This window comes from Natator depressus, chromosome 9 (genome assembly GCF_965152275.1).
Source record: "Natator depressus isolate rNatDep1 chromosome 9, rNatDep2.hap1, whole genome shotgun sequence".
In the NCBI taxonomy this organism is placed as follows: domain Eukaryota; kingdom Metazoa; phylum Chordata; order Testudines; family Cheloniidae; genus Natator; species Natator depressus.
The window spans coordinates 274,531-287,388 of NC_134242.1; the positions used below are offsets into that span (position 1 = coordinate 274,531).

At 42.8% G+C, this 12,858-nt stretch overlaps 1 protein-coding gene across 36 annotated transcripts in view; it reads right to left on the reverse strand.

Moving 5' to 3' along the window:
- DLG1 (discs large MAGUK scaffold protein 1) overlaps positions 1–12,858 on the reverse strand; it is a 428,909-nt gene that overhangs the window by 104,319 nt on the left and 311,732 nt on the right. For all 36 annotated transcript variants that reach the window (XM_074963286.1, XM_074963276.1, XM_074963269.1 and 33 more), the window contains 2 exons: positions 6,343–6,499; positions 279–381 (listed from right to left, as the gene is read on the reverse strand). In XM_074963286.1, the coding sequence (XP_074819387.1) occupies positions 279–381; positions 6,343–6,499 (260 nt within the window). The remainder of the gene's footprint in view (positions 1–278; positions 382–6,342; positions 6,500–12,858) is intronic.

Genomic DNA, 12,858 nt, shown 5'->3' on the forward strand with positions numbered 1-12,858 from the left:
TATTTTGAAATAAATTACCAAAATAATTGAAACTGGCATGATTATATTGTGTTATTTTGACAAAATACGCAGAATTTTAAAATACTGTGCACTGAATTTTTAAAGTTTTTGGCACAGAATTCCCTCAGGAGTAATAGATCAATGACAATACATTTATTTCTCTCCTTGCGTCAAAGCAGGTCTAAGTTTTCTTGTAAAAACTTTGACATCCATAGAAAGTTAATTTTTAAAAACTTTATGCTACACAGATGTAATATGAATAGGAAGAATTCTCTTGCCTTCTGGACGGTATTGTGCAACAATGGTTACGGCTTGGCCTGCATTCTTCAAGGCTGCTGCTGCTTGTTCATGGGTTGCAGCTTTAAGGTCTACACCATTTACCTACAAATAAAATGTAAACATCTATTTATCAGAGTAAACAATAATGCTAATTGAAATTTATCACAGAACATTGTTTTAATATACAAGTGGGTGAAAATTCATATGAAGTAAATAGGGCTGTCAAGTGATTAAAAAAATTAATCGCGATTAATTGCACTGTAAAACAATAATAGAATACAATATAATTTAAATATTTTTGGATGTTTTCTACATTTTCAAATATATTGATTTCAGTTACAACAAAGAATACAAAGTGTACAGTGCTCACTTTATTTTTGATTACAAGTATTTGCACTGTAAAAAAACAAAAGAAATAGTATTTTTCAATTCACTTTAACTTAGAATGTATAAGTTTCAGACCTTTTAATGGATGAAAACTCAGGTTCCATCCACTGGTATGAATTCAAGTTTGCATTATACTTTTTGAGACTCTTATTCATTTGTTGTTTAGATAGTTCATAATTTGCACATTCTTAATGGCCATAGGATATCAAGACTACAGTGTAACTTTTGGTGCTGCGCATATCCCGTGAAGCTGCCAATGTTCTGTAGAAACAACTTGACCGATTTTCATCTATCCTTATATTTCAAAATAGTTAAAAGGCATTAATCTACATTATGAACTAATGACCTCCAAAACTTCAATTTAAACATGAAGTCATTTGACATGCAGTACAAAATACAGTACAACTTTAATAAAGTAGCCAAAGCAGATTTATAAATTATCAGAAAAAAAAAATGCTTCAAGCTCTAGATTTTCTATGCCACACTGTAGTAGTCCAAAGGCACTTTTTACAGCTGCTATGACCCCCTTAAAAAAAAAAAAGAATATATAATGGAAAAGCTGACACTAACTTAAGTATATAAGTCCTTCTTTAATTACAATTTTTTACATAACTATCATTTTACAATATAACTGTCCCCTGCAACTAATTCCACAAATGAAGGGTGAATATTAATTTTCAGAGCAAAGGTACAAAAACCTTAGGTCCTTCAATATTAATAAAAAGAAAAGACTTTCAGATTAGAAGAATGTAAAACTTATAAAAAGCAATATATCGTGGTGTCAAAATTAGCAAGGAATTTTAGTTTCTATTTTAGTTACTATATTCCAACCACAATACTAACTTCCCCCAAAATCCTCCCAAGCAAAAAAGAATCATCCAAATCATCTCCATTATGTCACCAATGGAATAAAATCAGTCTATATACTCTGCACTAAAACAGTCATTTTTAAATATAAAAAGTAGGGCTGTACATTAATTGCAGTTAACTCACACGATTAACTCAAAAAAATTAACTGCGATTAAAAAAATTAAATGTGATTAATTGCACTGTTAAGAAATAGAATACCAATAGAAATTTATTAAATATTTTTGGATGTTTTTCTACATTTTCAAATATATTGATTTCTATAACACAGAATACAAAGTGTACAGTGCTCACTTTATATTATTATTCTGATTACAAATATTTGCACTGTAAAAACAATAAACAAAAGAAATACTATTTTTCAATTCACCTCATACAAGTACTGTAGTGTTATCTCTTTACTGTGAAAGTGTAACTTACAAATGTAGACATTTTTGTTTGTTACATAACTACACTCAAAAACAAAACAATGTAAAACTTTAGAGCCTACAAGTCTACTCAGTCCTACTTCTCGTTCAGCCAATTGCTAAGAGAAACAAGTTTGTTTACATTTATGGGAGATACTGCTGACTGCTTATTTACAATGTCACCTGAAAGTGAAAACTGGCATTCGCATGGCACTTTTGTAGCTGGTGTTGCAAGGTATTTAAGTGCCAGATATGCTAAACATTCATATGCCCCTTCATGCTTCCATGCTGATGACGTTTGTTAAAAAAAATAGTGCATTAATTAAATTTGTGACTGAACTCCTTGGGGGAGAATTGTATGCCCCCTGCTCTGTTTTACCCGCATTCTGCCACATATTTCATATTATAGCAGTCTTGGATGATGACCCAGCACACGTTCATTTTAAGAACACTTTCAGAGCAGATTTGACAATATGCAAAGAACATACCAGTGTGAGATTTCTAAGGATAGATACAGCACTCGACCCAAGGTTTAAGAATCTGAAGTGTCTTCCAAAATCTGAGAGGGAGAAGGTGTGGAGAATGTTTTCAGAAGTCTTAAAAGAGCAACACTCCAATGCGGAAACTACAGAACCCAAACCACCAAAAAAGAAAATCAAGCTTCCTCTCGTGGCATCTGACTCCGATAACGAAAATGAACATGCGTCAGTCCGCACTGTTTTGGACTGTTATCGAGTGGAACTTCTCGTCAGCATGGACGCATGTCTTCTGGAATGGTGATTGAAGCACGAAGGCCCATATGAATCTTTAGCGCATCTGGCACGTAAAAATCTTGCGATGCTGGCTACAATGGTGCCATGTGAAAGCCTGTTCTCACTTTCAGGTGACATTGTAAACAAGATATGGGCAGCCTTATCTCCTGCAAATTGTAACCAAACTTGTTTGTCTGAGTGATTGGCTGAAGTAGGACTGAGTGGACCTGTAGGTTCTAAAGTTTTACATTGTTTTATTTTTGAATGCAGTTATTTTTTGTACATAATTCTACATTTGTAAGTTCAACTTTCATTATAAAGAGATTGCACTACAATACTTGTATTACGTTGTAATAAAAAATAAATATAAAATGAGCACAGTGCACTTTATATTCTGTGTTCTAATAGAAATCAATATGTTGGAAAATGTAGAAAACAGCCAAAAATATTCAAAAAAATGGTATTCTATTATTGTTTAAAAGTACAATTAATTGCGATTAATTTTTTTAATCGCTTGACAGTCCTAAAAAAAGAGACTGTTTGCTAAGTTATCTGGTACCATCAAATGGTACTGCTACACAACGCAGGGGGATCCTGAGAGGAGAGTCGAGGAGGTATACCGCTTTCCAGTGAGCCACTTTGTTGGGTATATGGAGTGTTTTGACTGTCTTGGAGGTAGCTGTATCCAGCTTTCTTCTGGCAGATGGAACATGATGAATGATATTTGAGGGATGAGGGGTAGGGTGTTCTACTAACAGTTGCAGGATCCATTTTGGGGAGATGCTGCCTATGATCTCCTCAAAGACTGGTTCCAGACTGCGATTGTCATGCTTTCTGGGGCTTCTGCTAGATATCATGTTCATTACATGGCCATTTTTGGAGCACTATTGCTACGCCTCTCCACCTCTAGAAACAGCCTGTTAAGCAAGCCAGCACTGCTGGGTTGTAAAGATCTGTCCTGCAGTTTGTCATAAGTCTCTGTCTTTCTCTTCTTTCATACTTCTATGGCTCCCATTACTGGAGCCTTACAATCTTTAATGTATCCTCACAACATCCCCACAAGGTAGGGCAGAGCCATTATTCCCATGTTACTGATAGGGAACTAAGGCACTAAAGGTATGTCTCTTACACTAAGCCTGGGTCTGTAGGACCCAGGCGTGTGGACTTCTTGTTTCTAAGCCCGTGCTTGAGCATCCACACTGTATCGTAAACCTGGGTTTATGATTGTTGGATCCTCACAGCTGTGCTAATGTGTCCATACTACACTATGCAGGCCTTCTGCTTGATCTGCATCCAAACTGCAAAATGATGGGGCTTGGACGTGAGCCACAGTAGGACTTGGGCTCTGAGCCATCCCACCTAGCAGGGTTCTTGGATCCAGATTATGAGTGCTTGCTGACCAATGTACTTCTATACAGGGATAAAACCCCCATGTCATGACCATGACTGGCCCTGTGGTTTGGAGGCCCTCCCACATCACAGGGTTCCACAGCTCAGGCTACTTAAGTGGTTCAGGACTATTTAGAAAAGCTGGATGAGCACAAGTTCATGGGGCCAGATGCGCTGCATCCGAGAGTGCTAAAGGAGTTGGCAGATGTGATTGCAGTGCCATTGGCCATTATCTTTGAAAACTCATGGAGATCGGGGGAAGTCCCGGACGACTGGAAAAAGGTTAATGTAGTGCCCATCTTTAAAAAAGGGAAGAAGGAGGATCCTGGGAACTACAGGCCAGTCAGCCTCACCTCAGTCCCTGGAAAAATCATGGAGCAGGTCCTCAAGGAATCAATTCTGAAGCACTTAGATGAGAGGAAAGTGATCCGGAACAGTCAGCAGGGATTCACCAAGGGCAAATCATGCCTGACTAATGTAACTGCCTTCTATGACGAGATAACTGGCTCTGTGGATGAGGGGAAAGCAGCGGACGTGTTGTTCCTTGACTTTAGCAAAGCTTTTGACACAGTCTCCCACAGTATTCTTGCCAGCAAGTTAAAGAAGTATGGGCTGGATGAATGGACTATCAGGTGGACAGAAAGTTGGCTAGATTGTCAGGCTCAACCGGTAGTGATCAATGGCTCCACGTCTAGTTGGCAGCCCGTATTAAGTGGAGTGCCCCAAGGGTTGGTCCTCAGGCCGGTTTTGTTCAATATCTTCATAAATGATCTGGAGGATGGTGTGGATTGCACCCTCAGCAAGTTTGCAGATGACACTAAACTGGGAGGAGTGGCAGATACGCTGGAGGGTAGCGATAGGATACAGAGGGCCGTAGACAAATTAGAGGATTGGGCCAAAAGAAATCTGATGAGGTTCAACAAGGACAAGTGCAGAGTCCTGCACTTAGGACGGAAGAATCCAATGCACCACTACAGACTAGGGACCGAATGGCTCGGCAGCAGTTCTGCAGAAAAGGACCTAGGGGTTACAGTGGACGAGAAGCTGGATATGAGTCAACAGTGTGCTGTTGTTGCCAAGAAGGCCAATGGCATTTTGGGATGTATAAGTAGGGGTATTGCCAGCAGATCGAGGGACGTGATCATTCCCCTCTAGTCGACACTGGTGAGGCCTCATCTGGAGTACTGTGTCCAGTTTAGGGCCCCACACTACAAGAAGGATGTGGAAAAATTGGAAAGAGTCCAGCGGAGGGCAACAGAAATGATTAGGGGACTGGATCACATGACTTATGAGGAGAGGCTGAGGGAACTGGAATTGTTTAGTCTGCGGAAGAGAAGAATGAGGGGGGATTTGATAGCTGCTTTCAACTACCTGAAAGGGGGTTCCAAAGAGGATGGATCTAGACTGTTCTCAGTGGTAGCAGATGACAGAACAAGGAGTAATGGTCTTAAGTTGCAGTGGAGGAGGTTTAGGTTGGATATTAGGAAAAACTTTTTCACTAGGAGGGTGGTGGAACACTGGAATGCGTTACCTAGGGATGAGGTGGAATCTCCTTCCTTACATATTTTTAAGGTCAGGCTTGACAAAGCCCTGGCTGGGATGATTTAATAGGGGATTGGTCCTGCTTTGAGCAGGGGGTTGGACTAGATGACTTCCTGAGGTCCCTTCCAACCCTGATATTCTATGATTCTACGTCTACACAGAAATTTTTCTACCCCTGGAGCTTGAGCCCCACAAGCCCAAGTTGTAAGCTGTCTGGGCCAGCTGTAGGTTTTCTATCCCCATGTAGAGATACTGTAGTAACTGCTAAAGATCACACAGGAAGTCTGTGGCAGAGCAGGGAACAATACCCATGCCTCCAACGTCCCAGTTTAGTGCCGTAACCACTGCACCATCCTTCCTCTCTGTACACCCACAGGCAGAGCAGACTTGTGTGGCCTGTACACTTACCCATTTTATTTTTATGAATCCAAAAAATTGATTTTCCCCTAATTTTAAACACAGTAATTTTTTTACAAAAACAGGTGGTATCAGGGTTTGTCAGTTGTGGTGTGCATTACACCACCTCCCCACAGAATGTTTGGCTTTTAAATCAGGTCTCTAAATCAGACAACATGAAGCAGAATACTTACTCCTTGTCCCACATTCTCAAAATTAGTCCAACTAGTTCACTAGGTTCCCTTGTAATGAGCCATATAAGCCATCAAAGTAAAACAGACTAAGAGGAGGAAATACATGTTTTTAAATTTAATGAATCCTACCGAAATTATACGATCTCCTTTCCTGAGCTCGCCACTCAGATCAGCAGGCCCTCCTGCGAGAATGAAAGAGATGAAAATTCCTTCTCCATCTTCCCCTCCCACAATGTTGAAACCAAGTCCTGTTGATCCACGATGTAGTACAACTTTTCTAGGTTCTCTAAAAGACAGAAAGCAATGATGAGATCCTGGTCATTATTCATGAATCAGTGTCAGAGAATCAGTGTAAGGTTTTTTATTAAAACAACCTTTTTAATAAAATAAAAATGGCTGAAGTTTGTCAGATAGCACACTCATTTTAAGGAGCCGTGCACATTTTTTTCTTGAATGCTTACGTAAAAATACCCACCTTCTGTTACATGTGTACACTCACATTAGTTTTTACAGTGCAGTGTATAAATCTGTTGACATTCTATTAACTATTTATTAATATACGATATGCATTCTAAATTTAACACAATCCTACACTTCTACTCGGCACTACACTGAGTCACGGATCAGGGCCCCATTGTGCTAGGCACTATACAAACACAACTCCCTGCCTCAAGGAGTTTATAATCTAAGTATAAGACAAAAGCCAGCATGTAGATACAACAAACAGAGAGGGAAGCATACTAGTCATCTTAATAAACAGAGGGCACTGATGTAATAATTTCAGACTAACAGCCCTATCCCAAGTATAAGCTTAACTGTGGGAAACTGGAACATTTAATACCTTTTTTATCCAATCATCTATAACAAATGTTAATGGGAAAGGCACAAAAGACTGGGCTATGCCAAACAAAAAGGCCTATTGGTATAACTCAGGGACAGTGTTAATGTAAGGGGACTGTTGCCCCCTTATTAACATTCAGTGGGGTGTTTTAGTTGCTAGCTCTCAGTACTAAAAAGGGGGAAAGGTCGATGGAGAATCAGGACCCTGAGACTGACAGCCCCCAGGAACAATGGGGAGAGGCTAATGCTCCAGGTCAGCCTGAATGACAGGGCGGGCAGGCTAATCAGAGGAGGCCAGGGAGGTCCTGTCCTCCGTGTGAGCTGTAATTGCCTGGGTGAGACAGAGTGGGGCCGAGCTAAGGAGAAAGCAGGGGCCCAAGCTAAGCTGGGGAGCAGAGCTGTGCCAGATCCAGAGGGACCAGAAAAACAGCTCAAAGAGAGCAGACCCTGTCCTGGGAGCAGAGCTGCAGCAACCAGAGCCAGAGGGGCCAGAGAAGCAGCCCAGGAAGCAGCTCAGTGCTGGGAGCAGAGTCACAGAAGCAGCCTGCAGAGCAGACCTGTCTTGGGAGCAGAGCTGTAGCAACCAGAGCCAGAGGGGCCAAAGAAGCAGCCCAGGGAGCTGGAGGCAGAGCAGCAGCAACAGCCGTGTTGAGACAGAGTGGTGGAGCTGGGGCTGGAGCAGTCCGGAGCTGGGTGCGGTGAGCAGCTGGGGAGGGTGAGGGGGACCCTGGGCAGTGGGCCCAACACAGGGAGACGCCTCAGCCAAGACTCTCTGCAGGCCACGATTGGATCGTAACCCTGCCAGGGCGGGGGCGACACTGGGAAGAAGGGTCCTTACCACTTAGAGCCTGAGAGCGTGAGGCCACCACCAGAGCAAATGTCCTGGGACTTACAAGGAACAGACTGTGAACTGCCCTGACATTCCAGAGACACTGTTTGTGATGTTCCCTGCCACAGAGCGGGTTGATGTGTTTCCTTTAACCTTTCCCATTTTTCCTTATTCTTTTTAAAATTAATTGTTGATTAAATAACTTGCATTTGCTTTAAATTGTATGTAATGGTCAGTGGGTCAGAGAAGTGCCCAGTGCAGAGAGAGTACCTCAGATCCTATTGCTAGCCCACTTCGCCGGGGTGATGCAGAAGCCAGGAAAGTTCCCCACAATAGTGGGACTATTCCCCCACTTACATTAACATCATGTCTGGTAAATGAGAGGAGTGTGGGATCTGAGATCAATGTACCAAAAGTGGTGTGTTGGACATTAGACATACTGGTGGACTATGAGGGAATGGGCTATTCCACCAATCATTCCCTTTTAGGGTCCTTAAAAAAAGAGACTTCAGGAGAAGGATCAAATAAGTTAAGCAGTTGGGCTAAAAGATAGGTGAACTGGAAGGTGCAAGCTTTACCATCTCTTGGGACCCCAGGATGCACCTGTCACTGTCACCTTCACCTTCCTGAGCCTCAGAGATGTCCTGACTAGAACAAGCCAGAAAGAGCGTCCTTAACGACAACACCTCCACTGGTTCTGGCTCAATCCCAATCATCGCCTGGAATGTGAGATTTAGGTTTCTGCTGTCACCGCTTCTGTCATACATCATTTTCCATCCCCATGTTATTTTTTCTCTTTCCTATTGCTCTTTTCTCTTCTGTGTAGTAAGAGTCTGGCTTAGCTGGCCAAAACTTCACATTTTGTAACACTGCTGAGAACCCATGGCCTGTGAGGTAGCGAAAAGCAATGTCCTAAACAGCCTGATTCTGTTACAAATTTGCCACATCTTGGAGTGACTGATAAAAGTATGTGCTGTGTCTGTGTTTCTCCAATAGGGAGGATGCAAGTAAATGTCAGCACCAAAGACAGAAGCTGGATTTTGTATTTTTGCTGTTCTTTTCTGTCTCCTTTTGTGTGTGTGTGTCTTGTTTTGCCTTCAAGAAAGCAAGACTGGACTCTAACAGCAGCAGCAGCTCCAACCAACCATCTCAGTTAACCTCTCCTTTTCCCCAAAAGAACAGTTATTACCATTTTAATGCCATCTAAAAGACTGCCAAATGTGTGTGTGTGGGGGGGGGGGGGGGAAGGAACAGTATTAAAATGAAAGTCTGAGTTAATATTTTATATTTCAGATGCCTCAACTGTTTTTCCTTCTTTTTCTGGATCTTTAATAAAAGCTTAAAAAAAACGTAATGGTGTTATTTTCATAGGATTAAGCAGGCCAAAGTCTATGTACTTGAAATGAAACCTTTAACTTAGTTTAATCGTTTAGTGCTATACAGTGACATGTCATGTTAACACTTTTGACTCTCTGTGCCCATTTATTCCAACAAAATTAACACAACAGAACAGGTTTCAGAGTAGCAGCCGTGTTAGTCTGTATCCGCAAAAAGAACAGGAGTACTTGTGGCACCTTAGAGACGAACAAACTTATTAGAGCATAAGCTTTCGTAGGCTACAGCCCACTTCATCGGATGCACAGAATGGAACATATAGTAAGAAGATATATTTGTATACTTACAGAGAAGGTGGAAGTTGCCATGCAAACTGTAAGAGGCTAATGAATTAAGATGAACTATTATCAGCAGGAGAAAAAAACTTTCGTAGTGATAATCAAGATGGCCCATTTAGACAGTTGACAAGAAGGTGAGAGGCCAAACAGGACAGTCTCTACGCAAAAGAATAAATGGACACAAATCTGACATCAGGAATCATAACATTCAAAAACTGGTAGGAGAACACTTCAACCTCTCTGGCCACTCAGTAGAAGATTTAAGGGTGGCAATTTTGCAACAGAAAATCTTCAAAAACAGACTCCAATAAGAAACTGCTGAGCTTGATTTAATATGCAAACTAGATATCATTAACTTGAATAGAGACTGTGAGTGGCTGGGTCATTACACATATTGAATCTATTTCCCTATGTTAAGTATCATAGAATCATAGAATATCAGAGTTGGAAGGGACCTCTGGAGGTCATCTAGTCCAACCCCCTGCCCAGAGCAGGACCAATCCCCAACTAAATCATCCCACCCAGGGCTTTGTCAAGCCTGACCTTAAAAACTTCCAAGGAAGGGGATTCCACCACCTCCCTAGGTAATCCATTCCAGTGTTTCACCACCCTCCTAGTGAAAAAGTTTTTCCTAACATCCAACCTCCCCCACTGCAACTTGAGACCATTACTCCTTGTCCTGTCATCTGCTATCACTGAGAACAGTCTAGATCCATCCTCTTTGGATCCACCTTTCAGGTAGTTAAAAGCAGCTATCAAATCCCCCCTCATTCTTCTCTTCCGCAGACTAAACAATCCCAGTTCCCTCAGCCTCTCCTCGTAAGTCATGTGTTCCAGACCCCTAATCATTTTTGTTGCCCTTTGCTAGACTCTCTCCAATTTTTCCACATCCTTCTTGTAGTGTGGGGCCCAAAACTGGACACAGTACTCCATATGAGGCCTCACCAATGTCGACTAGAGGGGAACGATCACGTCCCTCGATCTGCTGGCAACGCCCCTACTTATACATCCCAAAATGCCATTGGCCTTCTTGGCAACAACAGCACACTGCTGACTCATATCCAGCTTCTCGTCCACTGTAACCCCTAGGTCCTTTTCTGCAGAACTGCTGCCTAGCCATTTGGTCCCTTGTCTGTAGCGGTGCATTAGATTCTTCCGTCCTAAGTGCATGACTTCGCACTTGCCCTGGTTGAACCTCATCAGATTTCTTTTGGCCCAATCCTCTAATTTGTCTACGGCCCTCTATATCCTATCCCTACTCCTCCCAGTTTACTGTCATCCGCAAACTTGCTGAAGGTGCAATCCACACCATCCTCCAGATCATTAATGAAGATATTGAACAAAACCGGCCCGAGGACCGACCCTTAGGGCACTCCGCTAGATACTGGCTGCAAACTAGACATGGAGCCATTGATCGCTACCCGTTGAGCCCGACAATCTAGCCAACTTTCTACCCACCTTGTAGTGCATCTATCCAGCCCATACTACTTTAACTTGCTGACAAGAATACTGTGGGAGACCGTGTCAAAAGCTTTGCTAAAGTCAAGAAATAACACGTCCTCTGCTTTCCCTTCATCCACAGAACCAGTTATCTCATCACAGAAGGCAATTAGATTAGTCAGGCATGACTTTCCCTCACACCTTCTTGTCAACTGTCTAAATGGGCCATCTTGATTGTCACTACAAAAGTTTTTTTCTCCTGCTGATAATAGCTCATCTTAATTCATTAGCCTCTTACAGTTTGTATGGCAACTTCCACCTTCTCTGTGGGTATTGTGACCAAGTTCCTCCTCTACCTTGGTGGGTCTTGCGCTTATTGGCGGATTTGCTCGCCTTGAAGCTTCATGGCAGCCCTCAGCTTGGCCATTTTTCTGAACCCACAGTCCAGGTCGACTCCTCCTGTGTCTGACCAGGAGTTGGGAGGTTTGGGGGGAACCCGGGCATGCCCTCTAGTCTGGGTTCCAGCCCTGTGGAATGCAGCTGTCTAGAGTGCCTCCTGGAACAGCTGTGTGACAGCTACAACTCCCTGGGATGCTTCCCCATGGCCTCCTCCCAACACCTTGTTTATTCTCACCATAGGACCTTCCTCCTGGTGTCTGATAATACTTGTACTCCTCAGTCCTCCAACAGTCCACGTTCTCACTCTCAGCTCCGAGTGCCTCTTGCTCCCCGCTCCTCAGACGCGCACCACAAACTGAAGTGAGCTCCTTTTTAAACCCAGGTGCCCTGATTAGCCTGCCTTAATTGATTCTAACAGCTTCTTGATTGGCTGCAGGTGTTCTAATCAGCCTGTCTGTCTTAATTGTCTCCAGAAGGTTCCTGATTCTTCAGGAACCTTCCCTGTTACCTCACTGAGGGAAAAGGGACCTACTTCACCTGGGGCTAATATATCTGCTTTCTATTACTCTCGTTTAACCATATGGCCCAACTCTGTCACAGTGTGTGTGTATATGTGTATGTGTATATAAATATCTTCTTACTATATGTTCCATTCTATGCATCCTATGAAGTGGGCTGTGAGAGTGATGGGTCGTCCTTCAGGATAGGTTGTAGATACCCTTCTGGCTCTGTCAATCTGTTTCTCCATAGTGTCCGGGAAGTGGATCTCTTGTGTGGACTGGTCCAGGCTGAGGTTGATGGTGGGATTGGAAACTGGTGGCTGAACTTTGTCCTTACCCATAACTATTTTACATTTGCGGACAATGTATACCTTCAAATCAGCGGCACTGCTACGGGTACCCGCATGGCCCCACAGTATGCCAACATTTTTACGGCTGACTGACAACAATGCTTCCTCAGCTCTCGTCCCCTAATGCCCCTCCTCTACTTGTGCTACACTGATGATATCATCATCATCTGGACCCATGGAAAAGAAGCCCTTGAGGAATTCCACCATGATTTCAACAATTTCCATCCCACCATCAACCTCAGTCTGGACCAGTCCACACAAGAGATCCACTTCCTGGACACTACGGTGCTAATAAGCGATGGTCACATAAACACCACCCTATACCGGAAACCTACTGACCGCTATTCCTACCTACATGCCTCCAGCTTTCATCCAGACCACAGCACACGATCCATTGTCTACAGCCAAGCTCTACGATACAACCGCATTTGCTCCAACCCCTCAGACACAGACAAACAAGATCTCTATCAAGCATTCTTACAACTACAATACCCACCTGCGGAAGTGAAGAAACAGACTGACAGAGCCAGAAGAGTACCCAGAAGTCACCTACTATTGGACAGGCCCAACAAAGAAAATAACATAACGCCACTAGCCGTCACCTTCAGCCCCCA